General features: G+C 38.8%; 1 protein-coding gene across 4 annotated transcripts in view; it reads left to right on the top strand.

Moving 5' to 3' along the window:
• The window catches only part of UTRN (utrophin), a gene marked incomplete at its 3' end in the record, with an annotated part of 370,441 nt that overhangs the window by 282,753 nt on the left and 65,568 nt on the right, over nt 1–22,120 (top strand). For all 4 annotated transcript variants that reach the window (XM_080586229.1, XM_080586228.1, XM_080586227.1 and 1 more), the window contains 4 exons: nt 7,109–7,377; nt 9,752–9,898; nt 11,242–11,320; nt 17,420–17,480. In XM_080586229.1, coding sequence (XP_080442355.1) covers nt 7,109–7,377; nt 9,752–9,898; nt 11,242–11,320; nt 17,420–17,480 — 556 coding nt within the window. The remainder of the gene's footprint in view (nt 1–7,108; nt 7,378–9,751; nt 9,899–11,241; nt 11,321–17,419; nt 17,481–22,120) is intronic.

The raw sequence follows: 22,120 nt of genomic DNA on the forward strand, positions 1-22,120 counted from the left end.
AGTCTGTGGTATTGCTGAAGTACTTCCGTAGGTTTTAGTTTTGTTACGACAATCAGATTCCTATCTTTGAAAGCTGTTATTTGGTATTAAAGGTGATGTGATAAATAAGTGATTTAAAATTAAGTATTTATTGTCTGTTATCTTATTTAATTAAAAGTGTAGAAAACCCCATAAACCACATTTGTGTTATAAGACAATATATGAGTAAGTATCAGTGAATCACATTACTTTATTTATTTCAGCCAGACAACGTATTCCCCTGTTTCAGACGTAAATAAAAGTCAAACTCCTTTGCTTCCTGCTACTGAACAAATTCAGATAAATTCTCTATCGTATTTTTTCCTCTTAGCAAGGAAGTCCTTACTGGAAATAGGCTACTTTCTTTTTTCTAAAGTATAGAGTAAGCGGTATTTCTATTCCCAACCACTTGTCACCTAGCTGTCATACAAGACTGGAATATTTTTTGTTCTCTTCTGCCCTAATGGGCTGAGTATTGAAGTCTTGATTGTTAAACCTATAGGAGAATGAAGAGCATGTGGGCAACTGGAAGTCAGTGGACTCATGCCCTATTTTGAACATTGTTGCCCGTGTTTTAGTTGGTGCTCATTCACTTGTGACTTTTGACACATTCAGTTAGAGAAACGTGCAGTTACCTATGAGATAATCCCACAGTGATGAAATTTTTCTCTTCCCGTTCAAATAGATCTTTACCACCCTTCAAGTTTAGTCCACCTGGATGGAGCCTTGAAATTAATCTTGTAGTGTCCAAATGGTAGCCTGCTTGGAAAGTTATTAGTGAAAATTCAAGGAAGTTGTTTCCTTTTTCTGAGTGGTGTGGAGTGAAAATCTGGAGGAGTTTTAAGCCTGAATTTTAATAGCTGAATATTGGAAACAGGCTGAGGACGCAGTGATTGATTTTATTTATGTGTGGCGTTTTGTTGTTGTTTGCTTGTTTTTTAACTAGGAGGACCTAAGGATATAAGCACAGTTGTATTCATTTTTAATCTGTATACTGTGTTATGCACCAGTTTCATCTGATACATCGCGGGTGGAAGCCATGTTCTTAAACTTTAAGTGCTGCCTTGTGTTAAAGACTACGTGTCATTAAAGCTTTGTCTGTAGGAGATCTCTTAGTTATGCTAATAGCAACACAGGTGACTGATGGATGTCAAATGTCGGGACCTTGTTTAAAAGAAAATTCCTTTCTTACACTCTAGAGCAAACACAGCAAAGAAGCCTCAAGACAGATAATGGGTAATTGCAGAATATTAAACAAAAAGTAAAGTATATAGAGGAGAAAACAGGCTGAGTAAACTTGCTCTAGAAGGCTTGTGAGCAATTCAAAAATTTCGGAACCTGGATGCTTTCTTGAAGTCCAGTGTTGTTGAAGGACACCATCGATTCAGGGAGTCTTGAGTAAGTGGGATTCAGTGGCGATATCCTTCTCCATTAGTACCCGCCCTTCTACAGGAATTAGAAGTAGACATTGTAGCTTGTTGATGACATAACAATACTATTATCATTGATTTTTTTTTCTGGTTTTGTGGCAGGCACAGACTAAAATAGAATTCATACCTCTTTTTTGTTTCTTGAGCAACACAAAACCTCAAGCTTCCACTGTGCTTTGGATCACATCATTTATTACAAGATGGTGGCTCTTTTTTAGTGAGAAGTATTGTGTTTTGATCAGTTTGTGACTGATAAACTACATTGGTTATGCTGCATGAATGTGTGGTTTCAGGGTTGCTGTAATCTCTTAAGTTTTCTGGGGATAGATGCAGTGGGATGACTTAATTATCTCCCTTAATCAGAAGTTATTTCCTCTTGTTTTGTCTGTCCTTTTGTATCTTCTCCACCAGCACCCACTGGGGAATTCTAATATCTCTTTATTTGTAGACCATACTCCAGGCCCTTTCCAGATGTATTCAATATACATAAAGTTATCAGTTAATTTGTCTTTAATCCTGTGGAGACTTTCCCCATTCACTCTTTATTTTATTATATTTCTCTGGCTTGAAGAACTTTCAGTTTTGATAGAGTGAAACCTAAATAGGCTAAGACGACAACGAATGATCGTGCTTTTTCTTTGTTTTACATGTATTTGCAATAGATACTTGAACTAGAAGAGAAAGGTGACATACTGGGTTGGTAGTCTAAGTGCTATGTTACTAACCAGCTGCTGATCGATCTTTAAAACTTTCCGTTACCATCCCATCAGAACTATGTTTTCTGTCCATATTGTAAGAAACGCAGTGAATGCTTTCACTGGAGTGATGCTAGAGACTTCATCATGCAACACTAGCAGTGCTCTTGGTTCTTCTGCTTACAGATTTGACAGTGTTTCATTGTGTCTGTTCAAATGCTTCAAAAGTGTTCATAATGATTACGGTGAAGTTTTACCCATTGTTTTTTTTGCTGTGAAGACTGATTGAATCAAGGAAGAGAGAATATTTGACATAATGCTAAAATATACGAAGAATATACCAAAAGTAAAAAGTAATTAATGTAATTCTGGCAAGATAGAAAGAGATTAAGTCAGTAACATGGGGATCAAGCAGAGCTGCTTAGAGTCAAAACTGCTAGAGCCAGAATAGCTTACCTGATCTGAATTAAATTCTTAAGCAAGAAGAGTTTTCTCTGAGAACTGAGAACTTTCCTGTGTAAGTATTCTCCATATATGCAAGCTTGTAGGGAATGCATATACTGTAAAGTTCAGTCTTGAAAGTCTTCCTTCTGTGGCACTCTCTCTCTGCTAGTGACACAGGAAAATTCTTGGTCCTTTCATCGCTTTGTTTGTGACAAAAAATGCTTATTAAAATCAAGTTTCTTTCCACTACAAAAGCAGATTTTTTTTCCTGCTCTTTTTCTCTGACTGCAAGGTCAGTTACTATCTTCCCTCTCTGGTAAACAGATGGTCCAGTGAATACAGGCTCTTCTTACTTTCTGAGCAGCTGCTGAAGTGAAGATAATGTAATAAGTACATTACAAAAAAAAAGGGGGGGGGGGGGAAGAAAAAAAGCTGATAATTCAGAAGCTTTCATATTAAGTGGGAACAAAAGAGCAGCAACTAGTATGTAGCGTTTTTTCACAGCACAAAGGAGCTGTGTTTGTCTGCTACTGTGTGCAGTGACAGACTGATGAAACAAACTCAAAGCGCAGAATTCGTACCGTTAAGACGTTATTTATGAGGCTAGGTTTACAATTCTGTGCTGTGCAATGAGGATCTTGGAGAATGTGCTCTCTGCTTGAAAATAGTGTGGTGCTCATTAATAGGTTGGGCTTTCATGATGGAAAGCATGAAGTTGTGCAAGATGTATTTCTTAACTGAATAGAAGCTGAATGGTTTTATAGCTCATAAAAATGTGTGTTTGGCTTTATTTCTCCAGTAAATGCCTTTTTAAGGCAAGTTTACAAGCACTCCCAAGACTTGGGTAAAATAAAGCAGTCTTGAAAGGAATTAATATTTTTCAAAGAAAATAGGCAGCAGATTCCCTTGGACAAGGAGACTGATCTGACAAATGGTCTTCAAAAATGTTTCTGTTTTTAGTTCTGTTGGGATACTTCTGTCGTCCCAGTCAGTGTGGAATTTTTTCCCTCCCAGATATGTGACTGGTCTGTCACGAGTGAAGCTGTCTTGTTGTAGATGGCCAGGCAAATTAGATCAGGCCGTTGTTCCCCTCTCCTATTCTTATTTGCAGCTACGGCTACTTTTTTTTTGGTATTGATTCTACTGGGGCAAGAAGCAGTCAGTCATTGAATCTGTTACATCAGTACCATTATAGCCAGCAAAAAAATTTTGCAAGTTTTTTTTTTTTCACTCTTGTTAAGGCTTCCTGGATGATGTTCTGCTCAGTCCAGTTTCTGGGTGTAACGTCCCCTGTATTGACAGTTTCAAGATGACAGCCAAGGAGACTCCTCCAACTGGGTCTACAACTTTCTGTCCCCTTTCAACAAAGTACTCCCTTTCCTTCTGTAAAGTGTTCTAACTACAGGTGCTCTCTTAGTCCTTATTTAAGGTCCTGCAGCTTTTACTGGTGGGGCCTTGTTGCCCATCTGATGATACTGAACTGGTTGTACTAGGTGCTGCACCTTGGCTTGGCTTCCAGATTTTGTGCATTAGTTTTGTCTATGGACTGTAGTTGGCTGTCATTAATTCATCAATGGTATATATTCATAGCTGGGAATAATTCCAAAATTACTTTTAGTGATGACTTCTTTGGTATCTGTAAGTAAGCAATTGGTAGCCATTTTTTATCTGAAAAGGTTGCTTTGTTTAGAATTTAAGCATTATTTCTTTTCCTTTTCCTGAAATCCTGAAATCTCTTGCAAAGCTTGGGGTAAAGATCATCCCAGAACTGTGTTGTCCTATGATGTAGCTTATTCTGAATGTGAATTGCTGAGATTCAAGACACAAGGTATGATTTATCACAGCCTGTCTTTGGTCTTTATCTTTATTCTGGTCTGTCAGTGTTGCAAATTGTGGGTTACTGCCTTGCCTCTGATCCTAGGGCTATATACATAATTTATATCCCTTTGCATCTGGTTAAGCATCACAGGTTTTGTCCCAGCTGTTCCTCCCCACATTCCTCTTCTGAAACACCCTCCTGCCATTGTGGTGCCCCTAAACTTGGCTAGTCTTTGCAGGTAGCGAGCAGATGGGTAGTTGCTCTTGCCTAACAGCTTATGACTCTGAGCAAGTCACTGAAATATCTCAGTAAGTCTGAATGCTCAAAATTTCTTCTGTCCCTCTCAGCCCCAATCTTTTGTCAAATGCCTCTCTGTTCTTTGAAGGACCTTTTCTAATTCTAGAACTCAAAACATGCACTGCAACCTACAGCTTAGGTACTTGTCACCATCTTTTCTGTGGTGTTTGCTCTTCTTAATCATCCTTGCTTCCCGTTCTGCTTCGGTTACTTCTGGTGGTGCTTTTTTCTCTTAACTAACCATTTCTTAGCAAGTTGCCTTGTGCTTTTGGGCAACACTTGGTCATTTGGCAATAACTTGTTCCCTCCTGCACCATCAATTAAGATGGAAAACACGTGCATTATACTTTTTTCTGAGATGGCGTCTGGATTCCATTGTAGAATACTCTTCTTGTATTTGTAAGCTAATATGTATCAAGACTAATGTGGGCAAAAAAGTTTTTGAAAAAAACTTAAATATGTGGAATTGGCTGGCAGAAATTCTGGCTTTGATCCAAACAACTTACTTTAACATCTAGAAAAAATGTGCCTTCCTCAGCTGCAAATTTAATGTATTCTAATGATTTATTTTTTATCACTTACAGCACGCTTTGCAGTATTGCATGCTAAAGAATGTTAGTTGCATCACCAGAAGCACAGTAATTGAACTTTTCCAGCTACAACAGTGCATTTACTTTGACATTCACCTAGCCTTTGAAAAGCAAAACGTTTCCTTCCCCCCTGTTTTTTTGTCCCCTCCCCAGGTGAGCAGCTCCAAGCTTAGTCAGTTGTTATGATAGCACACAGAATCACAGAATGGCTGAGGTTGGAAGGGACCTACAGAGGTCATCTAGTCCAACCCCCCTGCTCAAGCAGGGTCACCCAGAGCACATTGCACAGGATGGCATCCGGGTGGGTTTGGAATATCTCCAAAGAAGGAGACTCCACAACCTCTCTGGGCAGCCTGTTCCAGTGCTCTGTCACCCAAACCATAAAGAAGTTCTTCCTCATATGGTATCTTTAAAGACATCATCAGCATATGGAAAATTTTATGTCTCATTTGTCTTCTGACAAAAATGGTGCTTTCATCTCTATATTGCTGTGTATAATTTATTCATAGGCAACACTTGATTTTTAATCACAAATAATGCCGTGATAAACCTTTTCTAAGGGTTTTTTATAGGAGTGAGTAGAAGGCCACTTGGCTTAGTTTTGGAGTATGCCATATCTTGTTCCCCGCATTTTGTTTTCTGTTTTCTGCGTTATATCAAGTTTGCTCTGCTTATTTCTCTGCCTGCAGAAACTGCAAGGTTGCTATGTAGAGGAGGAATCCTTTGAAATGAGCTTGGTTGGTAATTACTGTAGCAACTCTACCCTAGTGAAAGAAGCTCTCCGTGATTTCTTTCAGTAAGGCCAATCTGAGCAGCAGTCAGCAGGACTTGCTGGGGATTGAAGACCCAGGAAGGAAATGTTCTCTTATTGATAGACCGCATGCCTGGGTTGCAGAAATCATCTGTTGTGGAGAAGAGCTGTGCCACCAGCCGACTCAGTGCTTGTTGTCAATTAGGACTGAAGCGTGTCTGTACTGTGGAATGCTGTCCTATGTTTTACAGGCTCACCAGGGACTGGGGATACAAATTTAAGCAGCTTACTGAAATAATCAGTGCCATCTCCTGTGGCTGTGTCTTGAGGTTGTGTGTGTGACCCCTTTGGCTTTGTTCAACTGCAGCTGGCCTTTCCTAATGGGAATGGGACTTCCATAGGTGGTGGGTTGCCCAGGAGATTTAGACACATAAGCCTGAAATAATGCACTGTAAGTGCAACTTTTTTTCAGTCAGCAAGTTAGCTGAGCAGTTTTATATTTACAATACCTATTTAAAACAGTTTTTTTAGGACTTCAGCATTAACACAAACAGATGTAGAGCTGCAGAAGCACTTACCACATGGTATTCAGTACACTTTGGGTTTTGCTAGTACATAGGAAGAGAAGAGGCATCCTGGGGATAGTGTGGAAGATGTTGGTAACTGATCCAGTAACAAAGCACTGTTCTTGTTCTTTCTACACGAAACGGTCCCCAAACCCCCTATTGCAGTTCCTGGTAGGGAAGAATGATCTTTTATTTCCTACCCTGTGCCTCCAATAAACCAGCAGTGAGCTGCCTTTGCTTTGCAGGTATTAGAATACATGGAAGTCAGGAATAGTTTCCCTTTGTCTTATCAAGCATTATTTTGTCATTGAGGATGATGAAGGTTTATTTCAATTATGGCAAAGTAGACTTTTGACTACCTTGTACGTGCTGAAATAAATTATTGATTGACACTGAACTTACGGACTGTCTTGAGCAGGCACCTCAGGAGCAGTCTGTTTAACTAGGCATGAATAAGAGAAGAAATAAACAGCAGGACTTTTTTTTTTCCCTCTGCAGAGTTGACCCCTGAGGAGAAAGCCATGAGGATTGCCAAAGCTATGCGTAAACAGTCATCAGAGGTAAAAGAGAAATGGGAGAACCTAAATGCCAGTGCCACTATCTGGCAGAAGCAAGTGGACAAAGCATTAGAAAAACTGAAAGACTTGCAGTGTGCCATGGATGACCTTGATGCTGACCTGAAGGAGGCTGAAAATGTGAGGAATGGCTGGAAACCTGTGGGAGACCTGCTCATAGATTCATTACCAGATCACATTGAGAAAACTACTGTAAGTGTGGAATTCCTGGGGAATATTTAGCCTGTGTGAGTCACACCCCTCAATTCTACCACCCTTAATGGTGTCAAATATGTTTACACTGTATACTTAAATTCTTATGTACAGTTTATACGGCTCTTCAAAGACTAGATTTGAGGTCACAAGGAAAGTCCAGTACTGTGCCACACTCACTATCAGCTGTGATTGCATAAGCACGTGTGATTTGCAAGCTACATACGTGTATATAACATAACATTATATTGAAAAAAAAAAAAAGAGTTGTAGGATTCAAATACTTTCTACCCAGAAATACGGTCCAACCCACTGTTAGGCTATGGGTGTGTTTGAAGCTTTGTCCAAGTACTAGAATATGAGCAGGTTCAGTCAATTATAATCCTGGTAGAAGACAGGAGGTTCCCCTCCTTTTTGTAGTGGTGAGCTGTCAGATCTGTTTGGCAATCACATAAAGCTCTCTTCTTTGAAAAATGTTTAGAGCTCTTTTAGTCATACACAAGTATTTACATAATTTTAATTTCTAGACCATAACTTTCATGAATTTCATGTGTTGTCTATCTGAGCGCATATAAGTGAAAATTCGCTTTTGCTTTAGGTTGGCTTCTCTTAAGGATTATTTCAAAGGTAAGAACAAACACTACAGTATAGTGTTCTCACAGGCATAACAATTCTTGCAACAAGGGCTCCAGGCCACTCATGCAGGGCTCAGGATCCCAAAGCACTGCAGTCCATGACAGTTGTCATCCTTTGCTTAATTGCGTGGGTTGGACTAGGGACCCAGTAATGCAAAACTCCCCAAATAAGCAATACCTTCTGATAAATATTAGCCAGGAAAGCTGACTTGAAACAGCAAAATGCTTGAGTGAATGCCTGAATAGGAGGCATTCCAGCAGAACATGTGGGGATGCATTTGCTTTTTAATTAATATGATAGAGGAAATAGATATTTCAGGCAATCTTAGCAAGCTCCTGTTTCACAAACACAACTTTTCAGTTTTGAAGCTCAAGAATGAATATGGAAAAACATTAGAGGACCCTGGGGTCATGTACTTGACCATCTGTGACTTTAGTATGGGAAGCTGATGTTGGAAGAATGAAGAGTCATGGCTTGCAAAAAGTGTTGTGGAACTATTCTACTTGTTTACTGCAGCCTGTGGACTTGTATGAACTTCACTCAGGGCTGCCTTATTTCACATGTATCAATGGAAGCATCCTCATTCTCCAAGCTTAGTTGCTACTTCAGGTTTAATGGAACCTAAAATCTTTAAAACAAAGGTAGTCAAAGCTGATTTACGTCTAGAGTGTGGTTGATCTGCGAAAAGTAATGCATCTCCTCCTCCATCTCTTACATTTTAATATGGATACCAAAATAAACACTAAGCTGCTGATGCTGAACAGCTCTTTATTCTTATATTAAGAAGCAATTTGTCATACTTTGATAGCTTTTTCTGTAAAGAAAAGTAAAGCGAAAGCCTTTTAGATTTTCATAGCTGTGGAAAAAATGAAATATCTGCTAAAGTAATAGGGTCCTACTGGCTGTCCAGAAGTCAGACACTTACACCTTGCCAGTAGGTGCCTTCTGTTCCTGGCCCTGATAAGAGAGGTTTTTAAGGGAGGTAAATAGTTGAATTGTCCAAAGAAAATCTTTTTTCCAGTTGTTTTTGGCTTGTTTCATGATGTTTAGTCATTTGTGGTATTGAACAATTAACTGCTCACAGCAAGAAAGACATTTGATGCATCTTTTCAACTGTAACTAAAACTTGCATCAATTTTATCTTAATGCTGTATTTAGTTCCATTTGATTCAATAAACCTTTTTTCTTCTTTTAATCATTGTAATACTTTTGCTTTACGGTTCTAATCAGGTAAAACATTGTATTCCTTTACCTTAGAAGATACATTCCTTCATGCTTTGCTAATTCAATAATAGTTTATAATTTGACTTGTTGTCAGCTGCTTTATACTGGAAAACTGCAGTTACTAGATACATTTCTTTCTTAAGAGCTCTTGACAGTGACTGAACTGCTATAGTTCCTGATAGAGTATTGCCTATGTCTATCTGAAAGGAAGGGGTCTAAAGCCATATGACACCACAAAACACCTCACTGAAAATGTAATACTCTATTTTAGTGGTGGAATTTGGATGTGGGCATTTGGGTAAATTTCATACCATTTTATTTTTTTTCTCCAAAGGAGTAGGTAATAAGAATATTGAAATGAATGAACTTTCCTTGCTGAAGAACTCTTGAGTTGTGTATCATTATTTAGTGTAAAATGCCACACTGGGCAAGTCAGCACCATGTTGAGTTTACTGGGGCTTTCTTGCTGCTCAGGTGTCCATAGAATATAAATATATGCCTCTTACTTTTTTAGGCTTTTAGAGAAGAAATTGCTCCCATCAACTTGAAAGTTAAAACAGTGAATGATTTGTCCAGTCAGCTGTCTCCACTCGACCTCTACCCATCGTTAAAGATGTCTCGTCAATTAGATGATCTTAATATGCGGTGGAAACTTTTGCAGGTATTCTTCTGAACGTGTGCAGTAGGAGTGGGGTATGGCGGGGGATGCTCCTCACTCTCTTCTGTTCTCCTAAAAGATGCATTATTACTGTTTATTTCTGTCTTTGAGTTGTTACTCAAGTAGTACAAAAGCAACAAAGAGAACTCTTTACTTCTGTGGCTTGACCAATAGCTTTTCCTTTCAAGCTGTCTCAGCAGTTTACTCACTCAAGAGACTGCATTAATCTCTGGAGGCTAGTGGGAACTATTATTGCATGCTTTGTTACATGTCATAGCAGTATTTTTACTGTATAAATCATTGTTACTGAAAACCAGTGTGCGTATTCCTGTTGTGTTTCCAGTGTCTGCAGGGAATTTCACTAAAAATTACCTAAGTATTAGTAGATCTGTAACGAGATGTGAGCAATAGAACATTTAGCTAAAAACAGAAGAGGGTATGCTGTGAGATTCATATTGCTTAGTTATGATTATTGGTGCTTAAATGGTCTGAGAAAGGTAAATCAATGTGCCTGATTACAGTTTAAACTCATGAAGTTTCTCGCGGAATGATTTAATGAAGTTTTTTACATTAGTTAAAGTTCATTTAGCAATCTTTGCACTTTCTCTCTCTCTCTCTCTCTCTCTCTCTCTTTTTTTTTTTTGGTAATAAATATTTATTGTGAATGTGCTGCTATTTATTTATTTGTCTGGCTCTTAAGGGTAATATGAAGTATCTGAAAGAATCGGGGGAAGGATGGAGTATGTTGCCTCTCTATCTGAGGTCATTACAGCAGAACTTTCAAAACTCAGGCGTCAGCTTCTGGGCTTATAGGTCTGAATCTGTCTCCCTTGAGAGACAGAATTATTAATATAATTTGGTAATGGGTTTCTCTTCTTTTTCGCTCCTCAACTTGAGTTAACTAAGCAGCCAAACTGCTGCTGGATGTGGTAGTGCAGTTTCAATTAGTAAACCGAGGGAAATCATGTCAGCCAAAATAGTCTGTGTTGGAAAGGCACTGTGAGATCAATACAATCAAATGAAGACCTGCTGACTATAGAAATTTGGACAACAGAAGGGCTGGGAGGAGGTCAGAAACTTCAGTGGTCAGCTAAAGTCACCATGAAACTACTATTGTTCTTTATTGATCCGCAGTACTTTCATAGGAAGACTGCAAACTATGACAGAGACTTTAATTAAGCAAACAAATATATAAAATGTATCTTTGAATGGGTGGATAACGAATAAGTGCTATGGCAGAAAGAAAACTTAAATGCGTTTAACTAAAAATAAGTGCACACCAATGTTTTTATTGTCATGGCCCTGGTGTTATAAAGTAAATTTTGTAAATGCATGTTTGTGTGTAGGTGTCTGTAGAGGATCGCCTTAAACAGCTGCAAGAGGCACACCGAGATTTTGGACCTGCATCGCAGCACTTTCTCTCCAGTAAGTTCTTTGAATTAATTGATGCATTTGACATATAACTGCACAGGAGGTTTTCACAAACACTGCCCATTACTTACTGCCCTCCAGGTTTCCCTCTGACTTGAGGCACAGAAGGTTCCTCTTCCATATTATCTACCTCCCTGATTTTTTGCAGGGGTGTTTCATCTTCATCATGACATTCTCACTGGTACACTTTACTCGGGGGTCGCTGCAGTATCTTACTGAGTTTTGATTGCATCCCTGTTCGCTTTCTTCTTTGTCCTCTGTTTGTTGTAAGGTCTGACCTGTGGCTGCTCCAGAGTCTTTGTGTTCATAACCACATCTTCTCATCCCCTGCTACCTCTGTCTTCAACTTCCCCTTCCACACTTGTCGGGACGACGCAAGGGAAGAGCTGCCTGGATTTTGCAGACTAGAACGTTATTAGGGGCTTTGTCATAAATTCCTAGAATTTCACATGAAGGGGTGGGGAATTCAAAGTTGAATCACTTCCTTTTGAGGCAGATCTGTACATCTTTTTCTATTTAGTAAAAATTTCAGAAATATAAACCTAGAATCTCCCAGTATGGCTAGAAGAGGGCAAAAATAAATGCTGTGCTCCCTCATTCTCTCATCTGATGCATTCAATACAGGTAGATATGTTGTGATATCGAGATCCTTGTTAACTTTCTGACCTTCTAGCTTTATCTGCCATCATCAGAGCTAATGATACAAAGGTTAACCCAAGTAGTTCTCTGTTCTTTGACAGAAGGCTTCAATAATAAAAATAAAACTGTTGCAAAAGTAACAAGACATGAATATAAAAATGAGCAGCTCTGTCCCAAATTCTCAAGTATGTGCCTATATAGCTAAACAGTTCATATAATTTAAAACATTAAATAAATCTTGTTTTCTTCTTGAGCTATGTGACAACAGTGTTCTTATTTTAAATTGACAACTAGTTTCTCAGTAAACAGGGTAAGCAAATTGCAATGTTTTTAAAATATTACAGCAGTTATGCAAAATCAAGGTTCTTTGAGTCACTTTTCCCTTTTTTAAGCTGACAGGAAAAAAAACAAACAAAAAAACAACCCACAACTGTAAAAGTACACTTTCTTTTGCTATATAAACCTCATTAGAAGTGTACTATGATGTTGCCATGGTGGGTTTTGTACACCTCACAGTCTCAAACTTTTAACCTTGACATGGACAGTACACCTGTGTAATAATTTGTTAAAAAGAATAGAGATAGATAGGTAGCTTTGACACTGTTGAAAAATGCCAGATTAACCATTTGGGAGAGTAGTAGGTCTTGTCTAATTTAAACTGATTAGGAAGCAACGTAGAGAAGATGCATTTTCCCCTACTCTAACTGGTTTCTTCAGTCTTGTGTAACTGTTAAGGATGTTCACTTCTCCTCACCTGGACCAACAGAAAAATGCAGGTGACCGAGTTGGAAAAAAAAAATAGAAAAATGAGTGTAAGAGCCCACATGTAAAACAAAGAAGCCTGCCAGACAAGGTTGGTTTGTTTTGTTTGGCCTGGATCATTTCCTTCATTTGGCTTACAGCATGCCACAACAAATACTTTAATTCACAAGACTGAATGAATGGTAAAATGCAGTGGGAGCTGGGTGCGAGAGAATGTTGGAATTGTGTAAACTGTCTTTGTTGCCGGATAAAACGTCCATAGAATTACGTCCAAGGAGACTATGCAATACCTTATCAGCATGCCTCAGCCTTCCTTAGGGCATCTTCTCTAGGCTTAAGGGGATGGGGAGTTCAAGTGATGAACAAAAGTTGAGGAGGGAAAGTTTCCAAAATGCACGTTTTTAAGTACTGCAAAAAGCTATAGCCAAGAACCACAGCTCTGCAAAAACAAATAGTATGCAGTTATCCATTTAAATTATTTGTTTAAAAAAAACACAACAAAAACAAAATACAAGCAACCTCTTCACCCCCCAAACAGCAAAACTTCTTAAAAATTCTATTTCAAGAGCTTGAACTAAACAGTATTACAGAAGTTAATACCTACAACTTCATGTAAAAGTCTGTTAAATGAAAGTCAGAGACAGTAACTTTAAAAGGAAAGCAATAAAAAAATCATTAAATCCAGAAAAATGAAGGTTTTATCCTGACAGGTTGAAATAGTGCATATTCTAAATCAAATTTTTCAAACCTTCTTTGTAACCATAAGTGACTTCTAACTATGAAGAACAAGCAAGGCTGTGGTCTGAATAAAATAACCTCAAACTCCTAAAACTAAAATTATGATGTGATACATCTGTCTCATACAAATCTTTACCTCCGAAGTTGCACTTCTGAATTAGAGGGCAGGTTTTTATCTGGGCCAACCTGAACAGCAACTATTTTAGGTTGATATCATCTACCTGTTACTCTTCCTGCAAACCTTAACAAGAAACTATAGCCTGCCCTCCCACCATTTTCAGCTGACTGGCTCCCAGTTGCCATTTAATCAGTAATTTGTGCTAGCAAAGCACCTGTTTCTACCTGTTCATCAGACTCCATCCCCTTAATCCAGCGATTTCCCTTTGCTGTAGCTAGTTGTGTTTCTGTAATAAATAAAAAGAGTAAAGTGTTTACTACTGCTGATGGAGTTCTTGGAACACTGAATTTGTGGATTCATCCAGACCATCACTAAGAAAGTGCTTCAGGGTATTTTTTTTTTATTATTTTTTTAATTATATAACGTTATCCTCTCCTGAAATGTCCTGATGTAGGAGGCTGATCTAATGCAATTTTGGAGGCCACTGCAATGCACGATTCTTTGCTGAATCATTTCTCTCCTCCAATCAGTGTTAGACTGAATTTAATTGCTCCTCTTTTCATTGATTTTGAGATGGAAAATAAGCTCCTTGCAAGTTAACTACTGATCCATAAATTTTACACATCCTTATGGATGAAGGTGAAGAATCTTTATAATCCATTATTCTCTGAAAAAAAAAGAAAAAAAAGATTGTTTTATTGTTTCCTGCCTTCGGAAACTGACTTTGTTTTTCTATAATTTCATTTATTTTCTAAAGCCTGAGATCTACTCCCCTCTATTTTGTTTCTTGTATTCTTTCTTAGATGAATCCACAAACATCCATGGAGCGCTGGCTCCATATGGTCCCTAACAAATGGCCTAGGCCTTCAAGTGTCCTGCTCAAAGCATCCAAGTGGTGTTCAGCCTCTTACTAATACCTGCAGCCCTGCTGTTGTGTGCCAGAATCAATAACTACTCTGTTCAGTTTTCATTGAGAACCTGTTTATAGAAAAGAATGGGAATTCCATTTTACAGAGGTTTGTGCAGCAGAGAAAACTGGCACTGCTTTTAGAAATTTTGTTCCCAAATAAATAGAGTATGACTCAGTCTACAATAATTAGCAATTTAATTTATTAAGGTGTAGTCCATATCTCTGTCAGTGCAGAGTATATATAGCCTGTCCTAGCACGCGGCACTTGCAGGGCAAGCAGGCGATCAGGCCCAGTCAGCATGGGTTTATGAAAGGCAGGTCCTGCTTGATGAACCTGATCTCCTTCTATGACCAAGTGACGCACTTGGTGGATGAGGGAAAGGCTGTGGACGTGGTCTACCTTGACCTCAGTAAGGCTTTTGACACCGTTCCCCACAACATTCTCCTCAAGAAACTGGCTGCTCGGGGCTTGGACTGGCGTACGCTTCGCTGGGTTAGAAACTGGCTGGATGGCCGGGCCCAGAGAGTTGTGGTGAATGGAGTCAAATCTGGTTGGAGGCCGGTCACTAGTGGAGTCCCCCAGGGCTCGGTACTGGGGCCGGTCCTCTTTAATATCTTTATCGATGATCTGGATGAGGGCGTCCAGTGCACCCTCAGTAAGTTTGCAGATGACACCAAGCTAAGTGCGTGTGTCGATCTGCTCGAGGGCAGGAAGGCTCTGCAGGAGGATCTGGATAGGCTGGAGCGATGGGCTGAGGTCAACTGCATGAAGTTCAACAAGGCCAAGTGCCGGGTCCTGCACCTGGGCTGCAACAACCCCAAGCAGAGCTACAGGCTGGGAGATGAGTGGTTGGAAAGCTGCCTGGCCGAGAAGGACCTGGGAGTATTGGTGGATAGTCGGCTGAATATGAGCCAGCAGTGTGCTCAGGTGGCCAAGAAGGCCAACAGTATCCTGGCCTGTATAAGAAGCAGTGTGGCCAGCAGGTCGAGGGAAGTGATTGTGCCCCTGTACTCGGCTCTGGTGAGGCCGCACCTCGAGTACTGTGTTCAGTTTTGGGCCCCTCGCTACAGGAAGGACATGGACGTGCTCGAGCGAGTCCAGAGAAGGGCGACCAAGCTGGTGAGGGGTCTGGAGAACAAGTCTTACGAGGAGCGGCTGAGGGAGCTGGGCTTGTTCAGCCTGGAGAAGAGGAGGCTCAGGGGCGACCTCATCGCTCTCTACAGTTACCTGAAAGGAGGCTGTAGAGAGGTGGGGGTTGGTCTGTTCTCCCACGTGCCTAGTGACAGGACGAGGGGGAATGGGCTAAAGTTGCGACAGGGGAGTTTTAGGTTGGATGTTAGGAAGTACTTCTTTACCGAAAGGGTTATTAAGCATTGGAATGGGCTGCCCAGGGAGGTGGTGGAGTCACCATCCCTGGAGGTCTTTAAAAGACGTTTAGATGTAGAGCTTAGGGATATGGTTTAGTGGAGTACTTAGTGTTAGGTCGGAGGTTGGACTCGATGATCTTGAGGTCTCTTCCAACCTAGAGAAATCTGTGAATCTGTGAAAAATCTTACCTGAGGCCAGGTTTTTCGTTCTGGTTAGCAGACATAATTAGTGTAGTTACCCTAGCTGCCACAGGTGCCAAATTGCAGCATTAAAGAATGAAATGGTTTTTTGTTTGTTTGTTTTTCAGCATTGTGAGTACCTAAGAGTATTTTTTTTAGCTAACTACCTCTATTTGAGCATTTAGACATTACTAAATATTTCCATTAAAAAGTAACTAATTATATCTTATTGCAAACATTATTTTCTTCAAATAATAGTATGACATTTCCTCTATTTTTTCCAGTGAATAATGATAGAATCATAGAATCATTTAGCTTGGAAAAGACCTCTAAGAGCAACAAGTCCAACCATTAACCTAGCACTGCCAAGTCTACCACCGAGCCGTGTCCCTAAGCACCACATCTACACGTCTTTTGAATACCTCCAGGGATGGTGACTCAGCCACTTCCCTGGGCAGCCTGTCCCAATGCCTCACAACCCTTCCAGTGAAGAAAACTTGGTTCAAGTAGTTTTCCAAATAGTCTTCTCGGTTAATCTGTCTTTCGGTACATTAATCTAATGTTTCTTAACATACAAACCATGAAATTTTGCATGGTCCAGGAAGAGGTCACAACCGTTAAAATCCTCAGGGAACAGCTGGCTGGGAGGAGGGTGAGGCCCGTCCCGCTCTGCAGGAGTACTGGCTTGTGGGGGCTTACGCTGCTTGGAACAGAAGAGAGAGTTACGCTCAAAAGTACTTCTCAAAGAGTGGTGAGCTCAAAAGTGCTCCCTGCTTGCAGGGAAATCGGATCAATTGAGAGCTTTAATTACTTCAGACCCAACGTGGATCAGAGCTCCGTTTCCTTTTACCAGGCTTTTAAACAGGGGTGTTAGTGCTTAAGAGCAGGCACTCTGTTTTGAAAGTAATTGTGTGTTTGTGTTCAGTATAAATTCATCCTATTGTGTTGCTCAGTTAGTTAGTCCTACGTTTTCTTTCAATCTCTGCTTCTACAGCATGTTCAGTGAAGTGAATATGATAAAACCCTATCAGACACTATTCTGGTAGTTTCCAGCAGGCCATATATATTCCTGTGGTTCTTCACTAAATAGCCACTTTTAAGCTATGCACCAGAAGTCCTGAATTTATTATCCTTCTATGAAGTAGAATCACCACATTTGTTTTATTTCAAGCTTGACATCAAATAGATGCCTAAAATCACCTTGATAGATTGCAGTCATTTCCTCCAGCTGATTTTCTAATTACTGAAAGTTGTCTGGGAAATTATAGCTGTTCCCATTTAATTTATTGTAACTGTTTTAATTGTAAAATAAATAAATATAGTTGTTGTTTTTTTTGACAGGTGTTTTCTAATAATCATCTTCTGCTTATTTCCTCAGCCTCAGTACAGTTTCCATGGCAGAGATCTGTTTCACATAACAAAGTGCCCTACTATATCAAGTAAGTTTGCCTTGTTTCTTTATAAGCTTTCCATAAGCAAAACAGAGGGACTTATCACCATAAACTAGTAGAAAAAAATATATATATTTCTAAGAGGTAACTAGAAATGTTATTAAGAGTCTGTCTACATGTTATTATGCTACGTACACTATATCTTTTCATGTTTATTGTGTTTTTTTTGCTATACAGACCATTCTTCATTCTGTGCAGAATTCCTGCAGAAAGCTATGTTTTGGTTGTCTTCCTGTCATTTTCTTACTTTTAGGAAGTTTTTATAGGGCATAATGTTAGTGTAAATGTAAAATTAATGTAAACATAGAATAAAATTTTACAAACATCTTGATTACCAAGAGGAATCATTGAGGTATTTGTTTAAAAAATAATATGAAATAATTAGTTTTGGAGTAATCAGTTTTGATGTGTGCTGCTGGGAGCAGTAAAACAACTTAGTTTTTCTCATTCCATAAGCATTTATTTATGTACTGTTTGCCTGTACTTTAAAGGTCAAAGACTGCAGCTTTGAGAGAAAGATAGCTGTTTGCTAGAGAGGTAAATGAAATTTTAAGAAGGTACAGTAAGCCAGACCCAGAGCTGTTCATTGTAGGCTGAAGGAAATCTGTGTTAAAATGTTATCGGTTTGAGTTTGGAAAAAAGTAATTTAAGTCTGTAGGGTAACTGTGAATTGGTCCTGCAGATAATTCATTTTAAAAGAACATTGGTGAGGACTTTGTACTATTGTGTATTGCTCTGTCATAGATCTGAAAGCCACATTTTGCATTTCAAATAATTTGAGTGCTTGAGAGCTCTGAAAAGTAGGTAATGGTAAATATTGTTGTTTATCTGTGTCAATCAAATCTGTTGTCATTCTTGAAATGCAACAGCTGTTTTTAAACTGTGATCTGAAGTTTTGTTTTTTTTAAAGCGTACAGTAGATAACTGGAAAAATGAAAAACTTGCTGTGATCCTTGAGTTTTCTATAGAAAAGTTTGCACCTCTGCCGACAAATTTTTCAGGACGTTACAGAAGGCTGTGACACGCTGGAGGGAGGGTTTTCCAACTATGGACAGCAATGCAGTGGAAATGACCACACCTGTAACAGTAATTAAAAAAAAAAAACAAAAACATTTGAAGTATCAAAATATAGAGAGCAAGAGGAAAACTACCCTGAAATAGCCTTAGTTTTCGAATGAGGCCAGTTGAGGCTGAGAAACAAATCCCAGCATCTCTCAGAAATAGTGTGGTGGTTCTTTTTAGTGATCTTGCTCGGGACATTTGACAAAGGGGCAGAAGTGTAGGACAAGTTCTCTAACGGTCGAGGTCTTCATAGAAGTAGAGACCATGGATGGTTTTAATGAAGTCAGCAGACTGCTGCATCTCAAAGAATTTTCCAGTAATTTGGCCCTATCTGCAAGATGATACGTGTTGCTGAAATGATATCTTGATGCTTGTATCTTGAAAGAGAAGAACTATTTTACATGTAACTGTTAGGATTTTTTTATTTTTATTTTTAAAAGCATGGGGAGGAATGTTGAATTTCAGTAGCTCTATGGTCTGACAAGCAGACTGACACTGTCAGTTTCCTTCATTTCTTGTTGCATATCAATCTAAATTTCAGTGTTGGCAGCGCAGCAGTTAGGTAAAACATAGTGGTAGAAAATAAAATAGAAAAGAACTGATTTCTGAACTTCACTTGTTTTGGTATGATCAGGCTGGAGAGTACTCTTAGCTTTAAATAGTATTTTCAAACTTTGTCTGTTCCCTAATTTCAGATATAGGGGAGATACAGAAGATTTCAGATATAGAAGAGAGGAAAACAATGCTGACATCAAACCTAATTTGACTGAAGCAACTAAATGAGCTTTTGTAATATAATTCAAGAGGATAGTCAATGAGATTTAATGATGGTGGTTTTTTTTTGGGGGGGGGGGGAACAAAACAGGAAAAATGCAAGGATTAACTTCTTACTTTTTATTTAATTACTTAATTTTCATATATTTTAATGTAATTGTTACTAACATCTTTGATGTAACAAACAACATACGTAGAAGGAAAATTTATGATGTGTCTCAGTAGTTTGTATCATTTGGTATCAGTCACATTTACTGTTTTTATGGTAAGATTTTTATGTTCAGTGTGGGACTTTAAGGTGCCAGTTTCTCATTTTAAGGGATAAGGAAGAAAAACATAAGAACAAGGAAGATAAAAGTGTGATTCAGTGATTGGTGGAAGAAAACGGAGAATTTCTAAAATAAATAAGTAAATTAATTTTGAAAGTGAAAGAAATGCTAACTGAAATCAGTCTTCTTTAATTCTGAATAGGAACATAGACTTTTCTTAGTCAACCATAAATTCATACCTTTACTCCATTTGGGTTGTTTTTTTGTGAGTGCCCTTGAAGGAGAAAAGTTAAATATTTAGAAAGTGATATAGCTGCAGATGATGATGCAGTGGTACTTCTGCTACGATGAGTGCTTAAAAAAAACCTGTATTCTTTGCAGTGTTATTGCATATAGAAAAGGTGTTTAAAAAAAACCACTGCAGTTGAGAAGGCAGGAGGCAGTACTTTAGGTAGCAATGAAGCTGTAAGGAGGATGTCAGAATGATGCAAGATGTCTGTATTTTCAGATGAGCAGCATTTATTTTGTTTGTTTCCTGAGGATGATGGTAAATTGCATTTACATGCACAGAGAGAAGTGTCTTGGAGAAAATGGGCCTTAGTGTGCCAGCACACGGTGGTGGCTTTGGAGAACAGTTTGTTCTTCCCACCCCATTTATTAACCGTTGGTGCGTCCGCTCCCTCTGCATTTGTATTTAATCAGGTAACAGAAGCACATGAAAGATTGCAAAACCCGTGTACAAACTCCTCTGCCCCATAGGCTCAGAGACAATTTGAGTTTGGAGCATTTTGGAAAGGAGGGACTCCTCTGTTGGAAGGAAGCGGGATTCATAATTCATTGAGACCAGGTTTATAAAGGTGCGTGCACCCTGTGCTACTGCAGATATTTAGTTGAACTGAGCTTACAGAGACAATTTAGCCTCTTTTCTCCTTTTGAATATACAAATCAAATTTGCCAAGTGGCTTTACCTCTGCTGAGGTGCTTTTATTTAGTCCTGTTTGTCTCCTGCTTGATTTTTTTTCATAATGACAATTGGTAGAGGCTTTTGTATTTCTGTAGTCTGAGTCTCCTCTGTAGCAGTAGAATTCAATCAAAACACGAATCTGTAAAATCTAGATTCTCTTGAAAAAATCTTGGTCTTTCATACTTTGTAAAAGAGAATGGGACTAATGAGCTGTATGGAGGGGAGACAGAGCACGGCATGCATGGTATTTACTAATGCACTCTTAGTAATTAAAGTGTTAAGTTTGGACAAATGGTTTGGCAAACATGCCATTGAATGCACCTTTCATAGGCTGGATTGCAAAGGTTTCAGATTTAATAAGGAGTGTTTTCTGCTGTTTTTCATTTGCAAGTATTTGAATTGCACAAATAAGACATGTTTGGCCATACCAGATAATGGAAAAAAAAGCCTGTGTAACATAGCACTTCAATAAAAATGTTCTGAAAAGAAACAAGAAAAAAGGAGACACTATATACGATCTTTAAGCATCTTTGAGGAATACATGATTCACTGAAAGGAATATTCATTCAGAAAACATAATTACCCTGGCATTTCTCAGTGTTGTTCATTTAACTGTAATTTAAGTGTGCTTCAGCTGTGTACTGTTCAAGGCTGTAATTTATTAGATATTTGTACTGTGCAGAAGAAACAAAAGGGAAATGCAAAAAGGGTCACACAAAGTTTAATCTCATGCAGGGCATTTAATAGGGAGAGCAGCTTCTTGGTGTAATCATTAAATTGATCCATATCAAACTCCATAGTCACCTTGGTTACTTTTCTATCATCCTGCGAAGAGTCTGAAATCGTCAAGGTTTTCAAAATTCTGTTTTATCACCTCCTATATCATGTTCAACTTTATGGGGGAAAGGAATAAAATGCTTTCTGCTTCTGGATTTTTTTTTTTCAAGACTGTTCAGGAAATCTGTCCTGATGTTTGTTTTATGTCTGTGTAGGGAAGAGGAGAAGTAATGGCACTGGGAAGTTTAACTCTTGTGCTAGTTGTAACCATTCTTACAAGTACTAAGAAGTAATTCTTTAGAAGGAAGAATAAACTAATTTGCAGAAAGAGCTAATACAAGTTTCAGTTTTTGAGAGTTTCTTCAATTACCACTTGCTGCACTGGTCTTCATTTTCTATTAGAGAAGTGCAGTAGCACATTTTCTCTGGAGAGATTTCAAAATATCTGCATATAAATTGCTCCGTCAACCTCTAAAATACATTACCCTTGCAATGCATTATGCAGACTCTTTTTCACCATAAAACAGTATTTTCTAATGGGCTTAAAAAAAACAAAGTAGGGGAAAAAAAAAGGAAGTATACAGTATCTGGATAAAACACCATGACATTTATAAAGCAGGGATGTTGTTCTGCCTTTTGAAACTCGGCAAGGGCAGCAGAGTCAGAGCTCTGAGCGCTACAGGTTCATTAGTGATCAGTAAAGGTTCTGATTTCAGTTAATGTCTTGGGCAAATGGCTATAGGAGCAAAAAGCTTCTTAACGTGGATCCCAGAGTACAGTTT

Source organism: Anser brachyrhynchus (genome assembly GCF_964034855.1).
Source record: "Anser brachyrhynchus genome assembly, chromosome: 3".
Lineage (NCBI taxonomy): Eukaryota > Metazoa > Chordata > Aves > Anseriformes > Anatidae > Anser > Anser brachyrhynchus.